Below are 19,874 nucleotides of genomic sequence, written 5' to 3'. Positions count from 1 at the left end.
CTCCTCCTCTTCTTCTTCTTCTTCTTCTTCCTCCTCTTCATCCTCCTCCTCCTCTTCTTCTTCTTCCTCCTCCTCCTCCTCTTCTTCTTCTTCCCCCTCCTCCCCTTCTACTTCCTCCTCTTCTTCCTCCTCCTCCTCCTCTTCTTCCTCCTCCCCTTCTTCTTCCTCCTCCTCTTCTTCCTCCTCCTCCTCCTCTTCTTCTTCTTCTTCTTCTTCTTCTTCTTCCTCCCCTTCTTCTTCCTCCTCCTCCCTTTCTTCCTCCTCCTCCTCCTCTTCTTCTTCTTCTTCCTCCTCCTCCCCTTCTTCTTCTTCTTCTTCTTCCTCCTCTTCTTCTGCCCTTCTTCTTCCTCCCCCCCCGCCCCCGCCGTCGTCATGGAGACGCCTTGGGCGAGCATCAACGCGGAGCGGGGCTGGTCCTCGGCGACGCCGCCCCAGGACCCCCCCGAGGACGACGACGAGGCGACCACCGGCAGCAGCACCCCCTTGCTGGCCGGCCTAAGCGTGAGTGCGGCCTGATAACCAGGTTGGGATGGGTTAAGCGCTTCCTAGGTGCAGAGCGCTGCGCTAAGCGCTGGGGGAGAGACAGGGTCATCGGGTGGGCCCACGTGAGGCTCACAGTCTTCATCCCCATTTGACAGGTGAGGGAACTGAGGCACCGAGAAGTGAAGTGACTGGCCCAAAGGCACACAGCTGGCAAGCGGCAGAGCCAGGATTAGAACCCACGACCTCTGACTCCCAAGCCCGGGCTCTTGCCACGGAGCCACGCCGCTTCTCCCTTCTCTGCTGTGGGACCTTCTCTGGGCCTCAGTTTCCTCATCTGCAAGATGAAGGATGAAGACTGTGAGCCCCACATGGGACACCTTGATGACCTTGTATTCATTTATTCAATAGTACTTATTGAGCGCTTGCTGTGTGTGCAGAGCACTGTTCTAAGCACTTGGAAAGTACAGTTCGGCAACAGATTGAGACAGTCTCTACGTCAGCCCTAACAACAGTGCTAGGCACACAGTAAGCGCGTAACAAGTCCCGTCATCATTATTATTATTATTATTACTCCCCAGGTCATAGCCCGATGGGCAGGCCGGGGGCTCTTTGCCAGGATCCCGGAGGCTCCCCAAGGTCTCTCTTAACGCTTAGGCAGGCCCTACATTCGTTGTAAGCGCTTAATCATTGTTAAGAATAATAATGATCAATTTTATAAAGCCTCAAAAAATAGTTATGCCCCATTACGTCAAATACTACGAGAAAAAAAGATCTCTAAGGAGTGGTAAATCGAGGTCCACATGGTATTGATTCCTATTTTTATATTGCGTGACTATGTGTGTGTGTGTGTGCATAAGTATATGTATTTTTATATATATATATGTATTTATATACATATACATATATGTGTGCATTTATATTATATATACATATATTCAATAGTATTTATTGAGCGCTTACTGTGTGTGTGTATTTACATACATATATAAGTATATGTATTTATATACATGTGTGCATGTGTGGGTGGATGTCAGGTCACACTCTGTTGGTACGGAGGTTCCTCAAACCTAAACTTCCATGAACAAAATATCTTGTGACTGCACCACCCCACCAGCCTGGGGAACGGTATCCTAACTCATGCAAGTGTGAGCATTTGTGCTCACTTGCCCACCTGCTCTCTCTCTTTCTCCCTCTTTCCCTTCCTCTGCCCCCTTGACTTTGTCGTGATTACTGTTAGAGAGAAAAATATGCCAATTGTATAACGGCTTTATATTTCCTATCAGCTTATTTTTCTTCAGCCTCCCCCCCCCCCCCCCCGAGAGAGCAAAGCAGAAGTGGTATTATCCCCATATTCCAGATGAGGAAGCAGAGGATCGGGGAGGGGCCGGTCACACAGTGGGTCATGTGAAGTCTGGGAGGAGAAGCCTGGTCTCGTGACTCTCCTCCTCTGGCCCAGCTCAGAGTTCTTTCCACAAGCCTTTCCGGAGAGACCCCGGACGGCGCCGGTGCCAGGCCCGGGAAGACGCTCTCCTTTCTGTGAAGCGACTCTCAAATTAGTTCTCACCACGAGCTCCAGACCGCACGGAGAAGCAGCGTGTGGATAAAGCACGGGCCCGGGAGTCCGAAGGACCGAGGCTCTAATCCCAGCTCCACCACTTGTTTGCTGTGTGCCTTTGGGCAAGTCACCTCATTTCTCCGGGTCTCAATTACCTCATCTGAAAATGGGGATTAAGCCTGTGAGCCCCATGTGGGACAGGGACTGGGTCCAACCTGATTATCTCGTATCTACCCCAGCGCTTAGTACAGAGCCGAGAAATGCTATTAACTGATTAACTGGACTCCAGGAGCCCCCGAAGTGGACTACGTGTCCCTGTATCAAGCCCGCCCCGGGGCGGGAAGACAAGGTAGCCCTAGGAACAAAGTCGAGTTCCCCTAACCTTTGGAGTGGCCGTGTGCCGTGTGACCAGCCACGTGGTTTGATTCCCTTCTTTCCGAGGAGCCTTCGAACCCTGGCGGTGCCTTTGCATTCCCGGGCCCCGGGGGCCGTTTTAGAAATTCCTTTGGCAGGATCTGGGGAAGGTGGCTCGGGCCCGTCCGGTTGTGTTAGTCACTTGCAGGCCCAGGAAGCGGGACGGCCTAGTGGAAAGAGCACGGGCCTGGAAGTCAGAGGATGTGGGTTCTAATGCCGGCCCTATCGCGTCTGCTGTGTGATCTCGGGCAAGTCACTTAACTTCCCTGTGCCTCACTTACCTCACCTGGAAAATGGAGGTTAAGACTGTGAGCCGTGTCGGATGGGGACTGTGTCCAACCTGATTATCTTGTTTGTCCCCCAGTGCTTAGAGGAGCGCTTGGCACGTAGAAAGCACTTAACAAATGCCGCAATTATTATCATTATTGCAGGGATATCAGCATCGACGCTCTCCGAGCACTTCCTTTGGCCTGTCCGTGTTCAACCTAATGAATGCCATCATGGGAAGCGGCATTCTCGGCTTGTCCTACGTCATGGCCAACACGGGCGTCGTGGGATTTGGGTGAGTTTGTCCTGAGCTTGCTCCCATTCTTGACTGCGTCGATCACTGTGTGCGCCGGCGAGGCGCTGCGCTGGACATTCCTTAAGCTTGAAAGGCAGAGTAGGCACTCTGATCCTTTTTGATCAGACGTCTGTGAGGAGTGTTTACTCTTGCCCAGAAAAATGTTGGTAAGTTACCATCGGGTCAGTAAAAGCAGGGTCTAATGTGGAGCAAGTGCTAGTCCCCGACTGACCCCAGCTTTTTCAGATGAGTTTTGAATGGTCGATCCGTATTGGGAGGAGAGTTTCGCCTTGAGGAACGGGTTCATTCCCTCAGGCGTCATAAGGAGATCAGTCACCGTACCCCACTCCCCCTCCCCACCCCCAGCTTTCTTTCCATAGGAGGGGGAGAAGGGAGATTTCATCAAGATTTTTCAGTAGGAGGAGAGCGGAATGATGAGGAATAAATGGTTGTGTGATTTTCTTTCATAATATCTCAATCTTAGTCGCTTGGATATAGGGTGGTTCTGTCCATTATTTGGTGGGGTCTTTATCTCCTGGACTTTGCATCAGCAAGATTAACCGAGGCTCACGGTCCACCCACCTCCACTGGGGCGTTTGAAGAAGCAGCTTGGCCTGATGAATAGAGCACGGGCCTGGGAGCAGGAGTGACCTGGGTTCCAATCCCAGCTCCGCCACTTGTCTACTGGGTGACCTTGGGAAACTCACTTCACTTCTTTGTGCCTCGGTTACCTCCTCTGTAAAATGAGGATTTAGTCTGAGCCCCATGTGGGACATTCATTCATGCAATAGTATTTATTGAGCGCTTACTATGTGCAGAGCACTGTATTAAGCGCTTGGAGTGTACAAATCGGTAACAGATAGACAGTCCCTGCCTTTGACGGGCTCGACCAACCCGATTAGCTTGTAACTGCCATCTGCCTGGCACACAGTAAGTGCTTAACACGTACCATAAGAAAAAATGGTCAGCGGTTTCAAACTTTCACTTCATAGGGCTCGTTGGAGGCCGAGCGATGGCTGTATACTCAGTTTCACCGTCAGAGGTTACTTTACTTTTGGAGGGGGTGGCTCTCTCTCGCTTGCGCGCTCACATTCTCTCCCACGTACACGCGCACACAGCCTGAGTTTCTTCAGGAATCCAGCCCACCCCCCCACACTCAGGCTGAGTGGATCACACGTCACAGTGCCGACAGATTTGGCCCGAGGCGGGCCATCTTGAGTTGAGTGGGTGTCACAGTACCCATGTGGCTCTGGCCAAAATTGGAAACAAATGAAAACTCCCCGCCTCCTAGTTTCCCATCTGGGTCAAGCCCTCTGAGAGCTCCTGCTGTCCTCAGACTCGTTTCCCACCCCCCTTCATCCTTGTTGATGGTACTCATTAACGACTCAACCAGCGGCCATGCCGAGGTCGAGGTGGACCGAGGCCGTCGCCGGAGCCTGGGAGGCGTTGAGGGCTCGTGCCAGAGGCCTGGGCGGCCCGCAGGATTCTGCTCTTCTTCGGGGTCTCCCCTTTCCCGACCCTGGGCACAGTTGGGCTCTTCCCGGGGAACGAGATTCGCGGATCTCGCCACCGCATTATATTCTCAGCCCGCTGAGGGGCCGAGCAGCCTGGTGGGGAGTGGGGGTGGGGTGTCTCGTGAGGTCAGCTGGGCCTCACCCCCGGGGAAACAGCGTTCTCTTCCAGAGCTGACTCAGTGGGGCGCAGTCGGTCAACGGGAAGTGATTCCCAGCCCCGGGGCCTCGCCGCTCTCAGGGTCTGGCCTGGGCCACAGGCCCCTGGGTGTCTGACAGGTCCCCCGTGACCTCTGGACGGTCGGATCCCGGCCCGGAGGATTAGGCAAACTGACGAGATGCTGCCAAACCAGGGGAGATGCAAGACCAGCGGTTAGCTGACAGGAAACCTTCGGGAGAGGAATCCATCTGAGCTGGGTGGCTTTCCTTTGGAGACCCTGGAAGGGGAAATTCTCCGTTTGTTGCCTGACAGAGCCCTGTTTTGTCTTTTAGACTCTTGTTGCTGCTAGTCGCCATTCTGGCTTCCTACTCAGTCCACCTCCTGCTCAGCATGTGCATTCAGACTGGTAAGCACGAGCTCTGTATTCGGGGATGCTGAGCCGACCGGCTCCTTACACCGCCCACCTGTTCCGGGCCCCCAGAACCGCACCCGTGAGTGTCCCTGTGGGAGGGGGCGAAAGGGGAGGGACCCAGGGTGGGTAAAGCCCGTTCCCGGCCGAGATCCCGGACCGCTCCCCCAGGCTCTGGGAGTGCGGTCCCGAGCCCGCCCCCCGGAACCTGACGAGATTTCAGAGGGGGGCCGGCCTGCGGACGCTCTTGTGGACTCCCGGCGATGGCTCCTTCGTCCCAGGGAGCACCGGGGGGACACTAGTAAGAGCTGGTCAGGAGTGTCCGGGCCTGAGCCCCCGGAGACCTCATCTGTGGGAAGGGGCGGTGGGTTCCTGCTGAGGGAGGGTGCCCAGGCCACGAGGACGCCCAGGCCACTCGCCCAGAGGCCTCCCAGAGCTTCGGCGGCAGTGGGTGGCGGGCCTGGCTTGGGGCCAAGAGACAGCCGTTGCAGGGAGGGCAGGTGAGCTGGGGGAGGAAGAGGATGTGTTCACACCGGCAACCCCTTCTCCCCCAGGGAGATGGGGGCAAGGCTACACCGGAAGGAAAAGGGAGGAAGCACCCCTTTTCAGGACCCCAACCTCCAGTTGTCTGGAGCTCCCCAGGAAGCTTCTCCGGATTTTGTCTTCCTTAAAACATCGAGAAACGGCGTGGCCTAGTGGATAGAGCATAGGCCCGGGAGTCGGAAGAACCTGGGTTCTTATCCCGGCTCCGCCGCTTGTCTGCCGGCTGACCTCGGGCGAGTCACTTCACCTCTGGGCCTCAGTTATCTCATTTGTAAAATGGGGAATGAGACTGTGAGCCCCATGGGGGACGGGGACTGTGTCCAACCTGTTTAGCTTTCGTCTACCCCAGCACTGAGTATAATGTCTGGCACATAGTAAGGGCTTAACAAATACCATTTTTAAAAAATAAATGAAAAGTAAACCTCATTTAGGCTCACTCAGCAGGGTGTGTTAGTCGGTAATTTTTGGGCGCCTAGAACTGCAGTAAGCATGCATTCTTCCTTTGGTATCCCTTGCTATATCATTCAATCGATGGTATTTATTGAGCACTTACTGTGTGCCGAGCACTGTACTGAGCACATGGGGGAATACAGTAGAACAGAATTAGATCACTGTGGGCAGGGAATGTCTGTTGTTGTATTGTGCTCTCCCAAGCGCTTAGTTAAGTGCTCTGCCCACATTAAGCACTCCATGATTATGATTGAGTGACGGATTAGCAGTTCCCTGCCCATAAGGAGATTACTGTCTGGAGGGACTATATATGCAAATCGTTATTTAGCTATTACTAATGCCGGTTTTAGTGACGAAAAGTCAGTGTTATTAAGAAGCCCGAGCGGGCGCCTGGTCCATCTCACAACCGCATTTCCCGGAATGCCTTGTCGTAGCTTCCTCTAGGGCACAGTCCAGGTCTTAGCGGGTCTGCCCTTCAGCCCCTCAACTCCCGGCCCGGGTTCCAAGCGTGCCCGTGAGCTTCAGGCCCAGATCCGACGGGTGCCACCCACCCTTGAGATCGGCAGAATCGCAGCGGGCGTCCAAGTGTGCCCGGTTTTCGTTTCCCACTTAATTTGGTCCCTCGTCTCGCTCACGGGAGGCTCCCCCGCAGCCCTTTCGGCCGCCCTTCAATCAATCGACCGTATTTACTGAGCGGTTACTGCGTGCAGAGCACTGTGCTAAGCGCTTGGGAGAATACAGATTTGGTAGTCACGTTCCCTGCCAACAGCAAGTTTATAATCTAGAGAGGGAGACGGACATTAATATAAATAAATAGATTTAGGATATGTACCTAAGTGCCGTGGGGCTGAGTGGTGGGGGTGAATGTAGGGAGCGAATCAGGGTGATGCAGAGTGGAGTGGGAGACAAGGAAATGAGGGCTTAGCCAGGAAAGGCTCTTAATGGAGACGTGCCTTCAATAAGGCTTTGAAGGTGGGGAGAGTAATTGTCAGTTGGATGTGAAGAGTGTGGGCGTTGCAAGCCGGAGGCAAGACGTGGGCGAGAGGTTGGCGGCGAGGTGGACGAGATCGAAGTACAGTGAGTAGGTTGGCAGTAGAGGAGCAGAGTGGGCAGGCTGGGTTGGAGTGGGAGAGCAGCGAGGAGAGGTGGGAGGGGGCAAGGCGACTGAGTGCTTTAAAACCGATGGTAAGGAACATCTTTGTGATGCAGAGGTGGATGGGCATCCACTGGAAATTCTTGAGGAGTGGGGAACCGTGGACTGAACATTTCTGTAGAAAAATGATCCCGGCAGCAGAGTGAAATAGGGCCTGGAATGGGGAGAGACAGAAGGTGGGGAGGTCAGCAAGGTCGCGGCACGAAACCTGGTCATCACGGCCAGGTCACCACGATTGGTTCTCTATCACGACGGTGTTTGCTAAACTCTGAAAAATAAACCCTGGGATTGCAGTCGCTTCAGAATTTCCTTTTCAAGTATCATTTTTCTTCACTCTCTAAGCTCATCTCTCTGTTTGCTTCTAGAGCTCTCTGATTCCCACCTGAGGTACTTCTCCTGCTTCAGGGGATGACTTTGCCGCTGGCTCATAGTAGGTTACTTCGGTCCTCTCTCCGTCTCACTCTTTGCCTCTGTGTGTGTATGTTTCCCTCCTCTCTCTCTCCTCCCCCTTCCCTTCATTTTCTCTCTCCCGTCTCCCTCCCCCCTTCCTGCCCCCTGTCTCCCTGACTGATTCCATCCCCAATCCTACCTTCTGTCCAGGCGCCGGCCCAGCCAGCAGCCGACCTGTCTTTCCGTAGCGTCTTGCGGGGAGATGAGGAGGGGCTGGATGGAAAAAATGACCGGGGAAGGAATTTTAAAATAATAAGAAAGCGTTCCAAGTGGCCAACTCAGTGAGGGCCGAGCCGTGTTTGAATAACTTGTGTCCCTGCGACCGGGTCCAAAGATAACACTGCCTCTGCTGGGAGGCTCCGGCTCGAGCTGCCCCGGATCGAGGGCTGCCATCGGCCTCTTCTGCTGGGGAGCGGGATGGAGCTCGGGATGGGGTGCCGGGGAACTGCGGTGGGGCAGCCGACGGGGCTTCAGGAGCCCGGGGTGGGGCGGGGGACAGGGTGCCGGAGGTCTGGGTTGGGGTGGGGGATGAGACACTGGAGAACTGCGATGGGGCAGCTGATGAGGATTTGGAGGCCTGGGGCGGGGCAGAGGATAGGGTTTTGGGCCTGGAGCGGGGCGGAGGGTGGGTTGCCAGGGCCTTGGAGCGGGGCAGAGACGGGGGTCCGGGGGCGGGGCAGAGGATGAGGTCAGGGCACCAAGGGTGGACAGAGTGATGGGGGACTCGGACGGGGCGGCCCGGAGGACAAGCCACTCTCCCATCTAGCCAGTAAAGGCGAGCCCGGCGCCCATCGCGGTCAGCTCAGAAGGGCCCCTCGGGTAGTTCCAGAGGGGTTTTTTTTCCCTCTCTTTGACTAAGGTGAACAGCCTGTCCATCGCCTCAGTGCACATCATTGATTTCTTTAATATTAAAAAATTTCCTAAAATAGATCGTTTGCCAGTGATCGCTTCCAGTTATTCATTTATCAGGGGTGCTGCCAGGTATTGCCTGCGTGAGTTCCTGTAAATAGACCCAAATAATTCCACCTCTGAGACTGTTTGTTCTCTAAGAGGATGCGATTAGAGCGGATCATTTTTCTCTCATTCCATTATTGGGGGAGCTTGGGAAACGTCCATTTCCTCCTCCGCCGGGCTTCAAATGCCCTGGCTCTCTTGGGAAGAGAGTGGGGCTGCGCCAGTTTTAGGCGTCTGCTCCGGTTTTGGGGTGGGGGGCCGTGTCCCCCGGTGAGCCCGGCGTCTGAGAGGCTGCTCCCGAACCGGGCGAGGGGCCCGGTCCCGCCGTCCGCCCCGGGCCGGGCTGGGCTACCGCGCGTCGCCGCGCGGCCCCGGAAGTGGTCCCGGGATCAGCTTCAGGCTCCTGAGGACCGGACCGGCAGCTTTCTGATCACGGGTTGATCTGCCTCTCCAGAGGTCGAGCGAATTATTTTACTTTTCTGCCCTTGTGGGGAGCCTCGGGTAGGGGCGGGGAGAACGTGTCCGGGCCGACCCTCACGGAGCAGCATGGCCTAGTGGATGGGGCACGGGCCTGGGAGTCGGAAAGACCTGAGTTCTACTCCCGGCTCCCCCAGGCGTCTGCTTTGTGCCCTTGGGCAACTCGCTTCATTTCTCTGCGCCTAGTTACTCATCAGTCAAATGGGGATTAAGATTGTGAGCCTCATGTGGGACAGGCACCGTGTCCAACCCAATTTGCTTGCATCCACCTCCAGCACTTAATACAGTACCCGGCACATAGTAAGCGCTTAACGGATACCACAGTGATCATTATTGTTAGGGGAGAGGAGAACCGCCCCCTAGCTGGCTGCCGGCTAGGGGCTAGTTCCGTGGAGGCCGGCGGGTTGGTAGAGGGGAGTCCTCCCTCCTTAGGAAGAAGTCTCCTTCGAGGTGGCTGCTGTTATGTGGGCGGTCGGCCGGTCCTGAGATGGAGACAGCCGCCGCGGGAAGCTGCTCGTTGCCCTCGGAAGCCACGGTGACCCACAGGCAGAGGCGTCTGAGCTCCAGCTTGGACACTGACCGGGCAGACCGTTGAATGAGCGGCTGCTCGGGGACCCCATCCTAGGGGGTGAGCTGGGTTCTTTCATTCAGTCGTATTTACTGAGCGCTTACTGGGTGCCGCGCGTTGTACTGAACGCTTGGGAGAGGACAACATAAACATACATTCCCTGGCCGCAATGAGTTTACAATCTAGAGGGGTGGACTGACATTAATAGAAATAAGTAAATGACAGATATGCACATATCTGAAAGTATCTGGGGCTGTGGGGCTGAGAGGGGTTATGGATAAAGAGAGCAAGTCAGGGTGACGCAGAAGGGAGTGGGAGAAGAGGAAAGGAGGGCCTAGACCCAAAAAGCCTCTTGGAGGAGATGGGCCTTCAGTGCTTACTTAATTCCACTCACTGGTTTTCCCTTTCTCGTGAAAATGGGCTCAAACACGGGGTTCGGGGAGGCGGTGCCAGGGGCTGCCTTAAGCCCTAGGATTTGCCCCGCAGCTACGATCAAATTAGTATTTTACTATGTTCTAAGCGCTGGGGGGGATACAAGGTGATCAGGTTGTCCCACACGGGGCTCACAGTTTTAATCCCCATTTTACAGATGAGGTAACTGAGGCACAGAGAAGTTAAGTAACTTGCCTAAAGTCACCCAGGTGACAAGCAGCGGAGCCGGGATTAGAACCCATGATCTCTGACTCCCAAGCCCGGGCTCTTTCCACTGAGCCACGCTGCTTCTCGAACCACGCCGCCCCCCTGCATCGGGGGGGGTCCGCGCTTGCCCCCTGCTGCGGTGGTGCCTGTGGGGAGGCCCAAGGAGCCCGCTCTCACCTCGGGAAACCTCCTCATCGCCACTTTTCTCCCGACAGCCGTCACGTCCTATGAAGACCTTGGCCTCTTTGCTTTTGGATCACCTGGAAAGGTAACTCTTTTTTTCCCTCTCCCTTAAATGAAGCAGGCTAAAATATGGAAAAAAAACTTTTCTGTAGACTTAATTGAAGGAGAAGACGGTGTGGAAAGCAGTTTAGAAAGGAACTGATAAATTGGGAAGAGAAAAATGGAGAAAATGAAGGAATACCTCTTTAATAATTACGACTCGTAAGCACGAGGGCTTTCCGAAGCCTGCACGTCGTGTGGCCCCAGACTCAGCTTCCCCCGCTTACTCGCCTCACCTACCTGGCTGCTTCGGAAGAGGCGTGGCCTAGACGCCTTTCCAGTTGGGAAGGGCTGGTGATCCCAGAATGACCCTCTACATTCCCCTCTAAGCTATAAGCTCGTGGGCAGGGAATGTGTCTCCCAACTCTGTTTGTTTGTACTCTCCGAAGCGTTCGTTATAGTGGTCTGCACTCAATAAATACGATCGACTGATCGCCAGAAATCTGGATCAGTGACACCTCTTTACCCCAAAAGGGGCGCGTTCAAATCCGCCACCGTGCACCTCTTTTCTTCGGGCCGTTCCCTGAGGTCCAAGCCAGGGTGACGCAGTTTGAGTTCTGCTTAGTTCTGGTCTCTCGGTGGGTGGTTGGACTGTGGAGGGAAGGGGAGAGAACGGGGGGACCCAGGAACGTGCGTCTCTGGCCACACCCTGTCAGCTCTGAGCAGTTCCGGATACTTTAACCGGACCAGCTAGTCCATTTGGACTTTATCCCGCACGATTCCAGAATTACCAGCGGAGGCTGGACGGGCCCGTGGGCTCGTCTCTGATCACGTGACATTGCGACACCCGCCCCCCTCAGTCCCATCTGGACCCCGGGCAGAATTCACACGATCAGAGCCGCGTTTCAAACCCATTCGTTGCTTTGTTTTTTGTAGGTGATTGTGGCGAGCTCGATAATAATCCAGAATATTGGAGGTAAGTTTTTTCACACTCTGTAATGGAGTGAGAGAGAGAAAGAGTGTGTACGCATGGCACGCCTAGCAGGCAGGTTTGGAGCATAAGCGGGCTAAGGCCAGGATGATTGCTAGCCCCACTTGTGGCCGGATCCGAAGGCCCACGACGCTGGTGAGGGTGGCCGGGGGCCAAACTCCTTGCTTTCCTAGCCAGGAGCCTACGTGGCCTAGCGGGAAGAGTCCGGGTCTGGGAGTCAAAAGACATGGGTTCTCATCCCATTCCACCGCTTGTCTGCTGTGTGACCTTGGCGAGTCCCTTAACTTCTCGCTAATAGTTTCTTCGTCCACAAAAAGGGGTTTCAGTGCCCATTGGGGCAGGGACCCTATCCATTCATTCATTGTCAGTCAGTCATATTTATTGAGCGCATACTGTGTGCACAGCACTGTACCAAGCGCTTAGAAGGTACAATACAGCAACAGATAGAGACAATCCCTCCCCTCAACGAGCTCACAGTCTAGAAGGGGGGAGACAGGCCTCAAAACAAATTAACAGGCATCAGTAGCATCAGTATAAATAAATAGAATTATAGATATATACACATGCTTAATATAAATAGAATCATAAATATGTACATATATACACAAGTGCTGTGGGGCGGGGAGGGGGATAGAGAAAAGGGAGCGAGTCGGGGCGATGCGGGGGAGCAGAGGTAAAGGGGGGCTTAGTCCGGGAAGGCCTCCTGGGGGAGTGCTCGGTGGAATTTACTGAATGCTTACTGTCTCCAGGGCACTGTACTGAACACTTGGGGGAGTGCAATATAATAGAGTTGGTAGACATGATCCCTACCCACAAGGAGCATAGAAAGCACTAAACAAATTCCTCCCCAGGCATCCAGGCAAGACCCTCTCTTTCTCCCCTTGTTCCACCAGTTAATTCAATGACACTGCCCTTTACAGGCCATACGATTGTACTGGCTAAGAAGAATAATCATTATTATTATTATTAATAATAATGTGGGCAGGGATTGTCACTGTTTATTGTTTCCTACTTTTCCAAGCACTTAATGCAGTGCGTTGCCCGGTAAGTGCTTAAGAAATACGATTGAATGAATGAATAATAATGGCATCTGTTAAACGCTTACCATGTGCCAGGCACTGAAGTGGATACAGGCAAATGGGGTTGGACACAATCCCTGTCCCGCATGGGTCTCACAATCCCAATCTCCATTTTACAGATGAGGTAACTGAGGCCCAGTGAAGTGATTTGCCCAAGGTCATTCGGTGGAGTGGCGGAGCTGGGATTAGAACCCATGACCTTCTGACTCCCAGGCCCATGTTCTAGCCACTTGGCCCTGCTGCTTCCTGGCTGAGCTTTACCTGGCCCATGTGGCTCTGCAGGGAGGCCTGATGAAGTGCAGATCAGCCTAACCTTCAGGCCGTGATGCAGCCCGGAGGGAGCTGGCCATCCCTTTGCCTAGGCCTGTGGTGTCTGTGGCTGTTTTAAGAAGTTCGCCAGGTCCCACAGTCGGGCCCGAGCTGCCCATATGCCGCATTCGCAGATCAAAATCGAGAGGAAAGATTATAGCTGCCACTCTGGCCCGCGAGAGTTCAAGATGTAGATCTTCTAGAATTTTTGCAAGCTGGAAAAAATGGAAACAAGATAACACATGTACACTCTTTGAATATGGTTGTTGCAAATGCTCTTAGTGAAATGGGTAGTTGTGTTATTAGGCCGTGGTAGAGATATGGGCTATTGGGTGTGAGAGCAGTCCCCGTCATCAGGGTTTAGGGAGCACCTGCTGTGTGCAAGAACACCATGGTGGTTGCTTAGGAAATAAGTTACAGTCCCGGACCTTGAAGAGTTTTACGGTCCAACAAGGGAGAAGGCGGTTCTCGGTAGCCGACACCCATCGGGAACGGAAGGGAAGATCGATCCCGAGAGTTGACAGAAATTGAATGAACAGTCAAACTGAGGAAGTGAAGGGGAGGGGGGTCTCTCTTAGAAGGCCAAGTCAGTGGGGACAGGCGGAGTTGGGAGCTCTGTCAAAGATGGGCCGCCAAAGACCCCGCAGATCGTGTCTTGGATGATGATGGTATTTGTTAAGCGCTTACTATGTGCCGAGCGCTGTTCTACCAACTCTATCCCTCTGATCCCAATTTCGGGGTTTGGGGTTACCGGACCCTGAGGCTTAAGTGGACCGACGTAGCGGGCCGGGGGCAGGATGTGGCAACAGACACTCTGTCTGGAATCGGAGAGCCGCTTATTTTAGAAAAATCTGTGGAGAATGGAGACACGCAATGAAAGCTTCGCTTGAGAGCAGCTCCCGATGTCTTGGCATCCTGGACAGTTTTCGAGTTGGTTGCGGAGGGGGGAATCTAGAGGAGTTCTTCTGACAAACGAGTGCTGGGATCGGCTTAAAATTTAAGATGATAAATTTGGAGGAGTGGGGACGTGGGCTTAACGGGCCGAGGTTCATTCTGTAAACGGCAGAGGGTTTCGAAACTGCAGCAGAAGAGAAGTTTCTTTCGACCAGATATGAAGTGTTGTGGATTCTTTTTGTGGTCTCCACCCATCTGTGCGGACTTCTCTCCCTCCCTTTTCAAGCCCCGGCCCACCGATTCACATCCCTCCTCCTCTTCCCCACCGAGCATTTTCTCCGCAAATATCTGGATCGTTGCGGGCAACGGATGCGTGGGGGCCTAGGCTGTTGGGATAATTTGCCGGCGGAGATCCGGGCTAAGAGGATGAGCCATCGAAGGACCCGAAAAGCCCGTTCTACGTCCGAGGAGGCCTCTTGTCGACGGGCGTCGGTTTCCAAAGGGAGCAGAGTGAAAACTGCAGGTTTTGACCCCGAGCTGTAAAGAGAACCGACAGGCTGCCGTTCGGTTTGTTTCCGAGCCGGCTTTCCAGGAGCCGTAAATCCAGTCAGCTGCGAGGTAGAAAGGATAATAAATGCAGCTGTTCTACTTCTCTGGGCCGCCACCCCCGCCCCCTCCCCTGCAAAAACAACAACGTTCTGTCAAATCGGTGATTTATTTCATCCTGGCCCATTGACAGATATCTGCCTTTTGACTTCCTCCTTTCTGTGGCTACTCTGAGGCCTGCGCTCGCTGGCGAGGAGATCCAGACCGGTACCTGAGGCCCGGGGGCGAGGATTGCTGTTCTCTGTCCATCTGTTGCAGGGGGGGAGGTGGGGAAGGGGCGTGGGGGAGAGGCCCGGGCTTGGAGGTGGTGTGGGGTGGCCCCCTTGTCCCCCGACAACCTGCGCGTTGGTTTGTTGAGCCGTGTTGTCACAATGCCATCTGCTGGCCGGTGCGATCTCCGAGGCCACGGGGCCCCGTTTAAGGGACGCGGTTGCTCGTAGTAATGACGACGATGGCATTTGTTAAGCGCTTTACTGTGTGCCAAGCACTGTTCTAAGCCCTGGAGAGGATACGAGGTGATCAGGTTGACCCCCGGGGGGCTCACAGTCTTCATCCCCATTTTCCAGAGGAGGTCACTGAGGCCCAGAGAAGTGAAGCCACTTGCCCAAAGTCACCCAACTGACAGGCGGCTGAGCCGGGATTTGAACCCATGACCTCTGACTCCCAAGCTCGGGCTCTTTCCACTGAGCCACGCTGAGAAATAGCATTCACCCGAGGAGGAGGAGCTCGGGCCTTGGCAACCAGTCTTCTGACAGGAATCCACCCCGGGTTCTTGATCAAGCTAATAAGGAAGGCTCCAGGCGGAACATTCTGCCCCCCAAGAGTCCATGTCTGGAGGATTAGAATCCCCCCCCCCAGCCCGCCCCACTGACCTGACACCAGCTTCATCTGTCAGAGAGCTTTTCCCGCAAACATTTTGGGAAACAAGCAAAGAAACCCTCAGGGCGGAAGGGCCACTAGCCCGTTTCCGACGTGGCCGTCTCAGCGCGTCTGTTTGCTTAGCTCAGGATGACTGATCCCTTAAGAAGCTGCCGCACTTCCCCGGAGAGCCGAAGACCTGATTCTGTCTTTGAAATAGCTGTAAGGAATCCCGGCTTCGCACTTGGATTTTCAGGGCTCCATTATCTGAAGCGTTTAGTTAATTAGCCCGGCTGTCAGAACTGGCCGTTTCTACCGCTGAGCCCGTAATTAAGAGCGAGGCCTTCTGGGGGAAGGGCTCCGGCTCCCCGCACCAGCGCCAAGTAGAGTCAGTTAAGCGATGCCGCACGGAAGCGGGAAGCTAGCGGTGTGTGGCGCCTCGGATCGGGCCTCGCCCATTCCTGGGCAGGAAGGAAGACTGTGACCAGCACCTGTCAGGAGGTCCGGGATTTCACATGGGGCCCATTCCGGGTTTCCATGGTGTCAGGGCAGGGGACCAAAGCTCGGTATTGTTGCCTCAGGCTTTTCTCAGGCTCCCCGCTCTTCTCTGGGCAGCCACCAAAGCCCTCTGCTCTCATTGTCAAAATCGTCCTCGCGCACAAGCCACGGAAGGCGGCGGAGACAAAGTGGCTCCCTGACGTGGGGGAGCCTCGCGCCTCGGTGGCGCCCTCCCTGCCGGGGACCCGCCCCCAGCACCACCGGCAGACCTCGACTCCAACAGTTCCGGTCCTCCGACCGCTTCTTCCTCCCCTTCGGCCCGCCTCCCTCTTCGTTGACGTGTTTCTGGTTTGGGTACTAATGAAATCTTGGCCATCCATCGTACGGGGAGCAAAGCCTTCCGTTTGACTCCTCCCAGTTTCCATCTCCCTCCCGCTTTCTCCTCTTTCCCTCTTGCCTCTCTGGCTCGCGCTGAGGTGACGATCGTCCAGCGTCGTTTCCCATTGGCCGACTGCTCTGTCGTTCGCTTCGTCCTCTTTCCCCCTTCACGTAAGGGCCCGGTGGTCGGCAGACGGTCTCTGAGAGGGGCAGTACCCTGTCCCCGGCGATGGCCAGTTGGAGAGAAGTAGCGTCCTCCCTCTTCTCCTCACCATCTCATCATCTTCCTTCTCTCCTCTCCTCCTTCCTCCTCCTTCCTCTTCCACTGCTTGTCTTCTCCCAGCAGGATTCACCCGGTTTTAGGTATGACATTGGACAGGGAGACTCCCAGGACCGGATACCTACATCCAGGAGCGTCTCCGAGTGCCGCCTTGGCCTCGGTCCCGATACCGTAGCCCGTGAAACCCTCCGGTTCGTAGACCTCCACCTCTCCCGGCCGACCCTGTGGAGGTGGCTATTCATTCCGAAGCTGGTCTCGTGTTAGGCGACTGCATCCCGTGGCGGGGACGCCCAGAGTCACTTCGAAACCCGTGTTCGTGGCCAGCCTGTGAGCTCGGTCGTGGGGGATGAGAGGCGAGGCCGGGGCCGTTCCGTTCACCGTGCTGCACCTCCCTAGAGGTAATAACGGCTCCCGGAGTCCTTCCCGGCGATGTGAGCTCTGCAGAACTCGGTCCATTTACCTCGAGCAAAAGCCGAGCCTCCCCGGATGCGAAACCAGACAAAACCTAGATTTATAGTTGAACCGGGCGTGGGGGACTGTCTTTTTGGCTTCCTTTTGGCAGTCTAGTGCATTATAAGAAAGGCTAGGGTGTGAGTTACAGGGTGGGAAAGGGACTGGCATTAATCTTCGCAGCAACGAGTCCTGATGAGAATTGCTCTTTTAACATGAAAGCTCCAGTTTTAAGACTGAGAGCCCTATGTGGGACAGGGACTGTGTCCAACCCGATTATCTTGATCTACCCTTACGCTTAATACAGTGCCTGGCACATAGTAAGTGCGTAACAAATACCATAAAAGAAAAAGGTTTTACGTAAACCCCAAAGATATGTGGGAAATTCCACATGGACCGATGTCTGGTTCCCTTTATATCTACCCCCCCCCCCCACCTACAACAAAGGGAAAAAGGAAGGAAGAATTTTCCAAGCAAGCTTCTGTTTTTGAATTTCTCTCTGTCGTCCGTGTATATCTTTGGTGAGGAAGATACAGATGTTTAGTAAGCGGGGTTTTCTTGAGGGAGGCAGATCTGAGCTCCTTTGCTCAGATTAGAGCCCACTGAAATTGGACTCCCGTTTGAAAACAAAGCCTTAGCGGGCAACAAAGGCTAAAAGTGATCAAATGATTAGCCGGGGGCTAATAGGAAGGCCTGGGAAGAGTGACAGATTGTATATCAGGAGGAGGAAATTTGATCTCAGAAATAATTGAAGCTTTCTGCAGCTGAAGATCTAAAAAGAAATAATAGACTTTTTTGGAGGAGATAAATGTCTGAAACTCTAGAAAGGCACTGGATGAATCCGGGGAAAAGAGAGGCTGATGAACAGATAATAAATTCCGCCGACCGGGAAGTTCACATTCCTCGTTTCCTGGGTGGTTTTCGTCGATCTCTCCTCCCGAGGGGTACCTAAATACCTCTAGGCCGGCGTCACAGTGTTCCGTTTATTATTCCACTTATTGCTCTCAGGAGGCACAGGGCCGTGGAGAAGACTAAAGTATTGTAAACAAGAACCCCAAATTTTCGCCAGGAAGTTTGCCAGAGACCTTCCCGCTGTTCTTGGTTCGATCGGTAGTGTTCCTTCCCGCGATCACGTCGGTGAATTCAGATCCCCTTCCTTCCCCTACCAGCCGTGGCAGGAGCCTAGAAACGGGGGACCCCACTGAGCAAGGGTGTCTCCCGCAGCCACGCTTCGAGAACCGCTCCGCGCCTCCGCAGCCGTGGGGACGCGGCCAATCTTCACCCTGTTCAGAGAAGTGAATATTTCCTTGTAGGGCGACAAAGCGACTGGTTTAAATTTAACCTTGCTGTAGGTGCCTGTCACTTTGTATCAGTGAAATTCGCTCCCCTTAGAGATACTGCATTCCTCCTCCTCCTCTTCCTCCTCTCCGGTTTTTAGCATTAACCGTTTCGGCGCCCTGCGCCAGGCCGTCTTGGCCCCAGATGCTTGCAAGAGAGGCCGGAGTTTGCACTGTTTGGTAATATTGCAGTTGCTCTTTTAAGGCTAAAAACAAAAGCTCTGCAGTGCTTTTTGGCGTCTGTAATGGTTTTTACAGATCTGGACAAATTTTGGGCCTCTGACAACCGTTACTGATGAGGGTGTGGCCCTGGTCTGGTAACTTGGGTAGGAATCAATTCCAGGGTTCTTGACGACCATTTTCATTTCGTGCTAGTGTTTTTCCTCTTTTGCCATCGCTGCCAAAAGAAACTCTGAAAGTCGTCATTTTACCGTTCTCTGAGGGAGAGGACTGGAGGGCTGACTTAGATCCCGGTTGGGCTTCCAACGCGGTAATCTGAGTATCGTGTGTGGGGCTTCTCGTTTCAGCTTTGCTTAAGAAATGTCTTTTTTCCTCTCGAGCTGTTAAAAAAATAGAATCTTTTAATCGTCGGTCTTCTAGTACTTTGTGCGTTTTCCAACTAAATTTGGCCTTCCTTGGTATCGCTGACATTTTGAAGGGCCGAGGAGAAAGCTGAAAGTTTCCTGAAGCACAGATTGGGTTTTCCTGGGAAGAGACTCCTGGTTTCTTCTCCATGGCCCTGGCCCTGCTCCTGCCCGGGGCCCTGGCCCTGGCCCAGCTGGAGCGGGGCCCCTTCTTGCTGAGCACTGAGGGGGACAGGGAGGGATTGCCAATCTGTAAGATGAAGTTCTGACCGATGTGTGTGTGTCTTTCCATAAGTCCCAGCCCACAGATCAGTGGAGCCGTTACTCTCGCTGGGCCGTGGCAAGTGTACCAAATTTCTTCTCTGTACAGGCACACGGGAGTGTACGTGAGACCGTTAGAGAGAGAGAGAGTGTGTGTGTGAGAGAGACAGAGAGAGACACCATTATTAGGATTCTAAAGAGACCAACCACTCCTTTACATCACCATGCCAGATGGACTGCTGAAAGCGAAGCTCGGTCAGCCTTTTGCAAAGCTCGGGGGAATACGGTGCCTAATGAGCGAAGCAAAAAGGTGAAATCTGTCCCTTGGAGGTACTTAGATCTCCCTGATTCTGGTTTGCAGTTCCCTTTTCTGGATTTTGCTCTCCTTCCATGGCAGAGCCTGCAGCAGTGAGCAGAGAGAGGGCACGTTCCGGGGGGAAAGACTCAGTAACCTCGGCCCCTAAAATGAATCGATTCTCCACCTGGGGCTTGGGGCCGAGGCCCTCTGCTCCTGGCGAGCGGGAGGTCCGGCGGTTCTAATCCCAGCCCTGCCGTGACGTTGGGCAAGTCACTTAGCCTCTCTGACCAACCCCCCAGCTCCTCAGTTGTGATTGGATTCCAGCCCTGCCTCAGACTTAGACTGCGATACCCGAGTGGGATGGGGAGCGGGTCCGATCCCTTGGTCTCGTTCTCTGCCCCGGCGTTCGGCACAGCGCTTGGCACATCAGTAAGCGTTCAATAAATGTCAAAGTGATAATACTAAAAACTCGTGCAGTCACTCGCGCATCAGAACCCTAAC

At 54.1% G+C, this 19,874-nt stretch overlaps 1 protein-coding gene across 5 annotated transcripts in view; it reads left to right on the top strand.

Moving 5' to 3' along the window:
• The first annotated feature begins 302 nt into the window (after nt 1–302).
• SLC38A6 (solute carrier family 38 member 6) overlaps nt 303–19,874 on the top strand; it is a 43,885-nt gene continuing 24,313 nt past the window's right edge. For all 5 annotated transcript variants that reach the window (XR_003764342.1, XM_029078978.1, XM_029078979.1 and 2 more), the window contains exons 1-5: nt 303–501; nt 2,884–3,014; nt 5,018–5,091; nt 10,544–10,596; nt 11,487–11,526. Coding sequence is in view for 4 of the 5 variants with exons in the window: in XM_029078978.1 (XP_028934811.1) it covers nt 373–501; nt 2,884–3,014; nt 5,018–5,091; nt 10,544–10,596; nt 11,487–11,526 (427 nt within the window). In the remaining variant the exon portion in view is untranslated. The remainder of the gene's footprint in view (nt 502–2,883; nt 3,015–5,017; nt 5,092–10,543; nt 10,597–11,486; nt 11,527–19,874) is intronic.

Source organism: Ornithorhynchus anatinus, chromosome 14 (assembly GCF_004115215.2).
Source record: "Ornithorhynchus anatinus isolate Pmale09 chromosome 14, mOrnAna1.pri.v4, whole genome shotgun sequence".
Taxonomy (NCBI): Eukaryota; Metazoa; Chordata; class Mammalia; order Monotremata; family Ornithorhynchidae; genus Ornithorhynchus; species Ornithorhynchus anatinus.
Note: the sequence above shows the minus strand (reverse complement) of the source record. Positions and strands in the feature narration are given on the sequence as shown.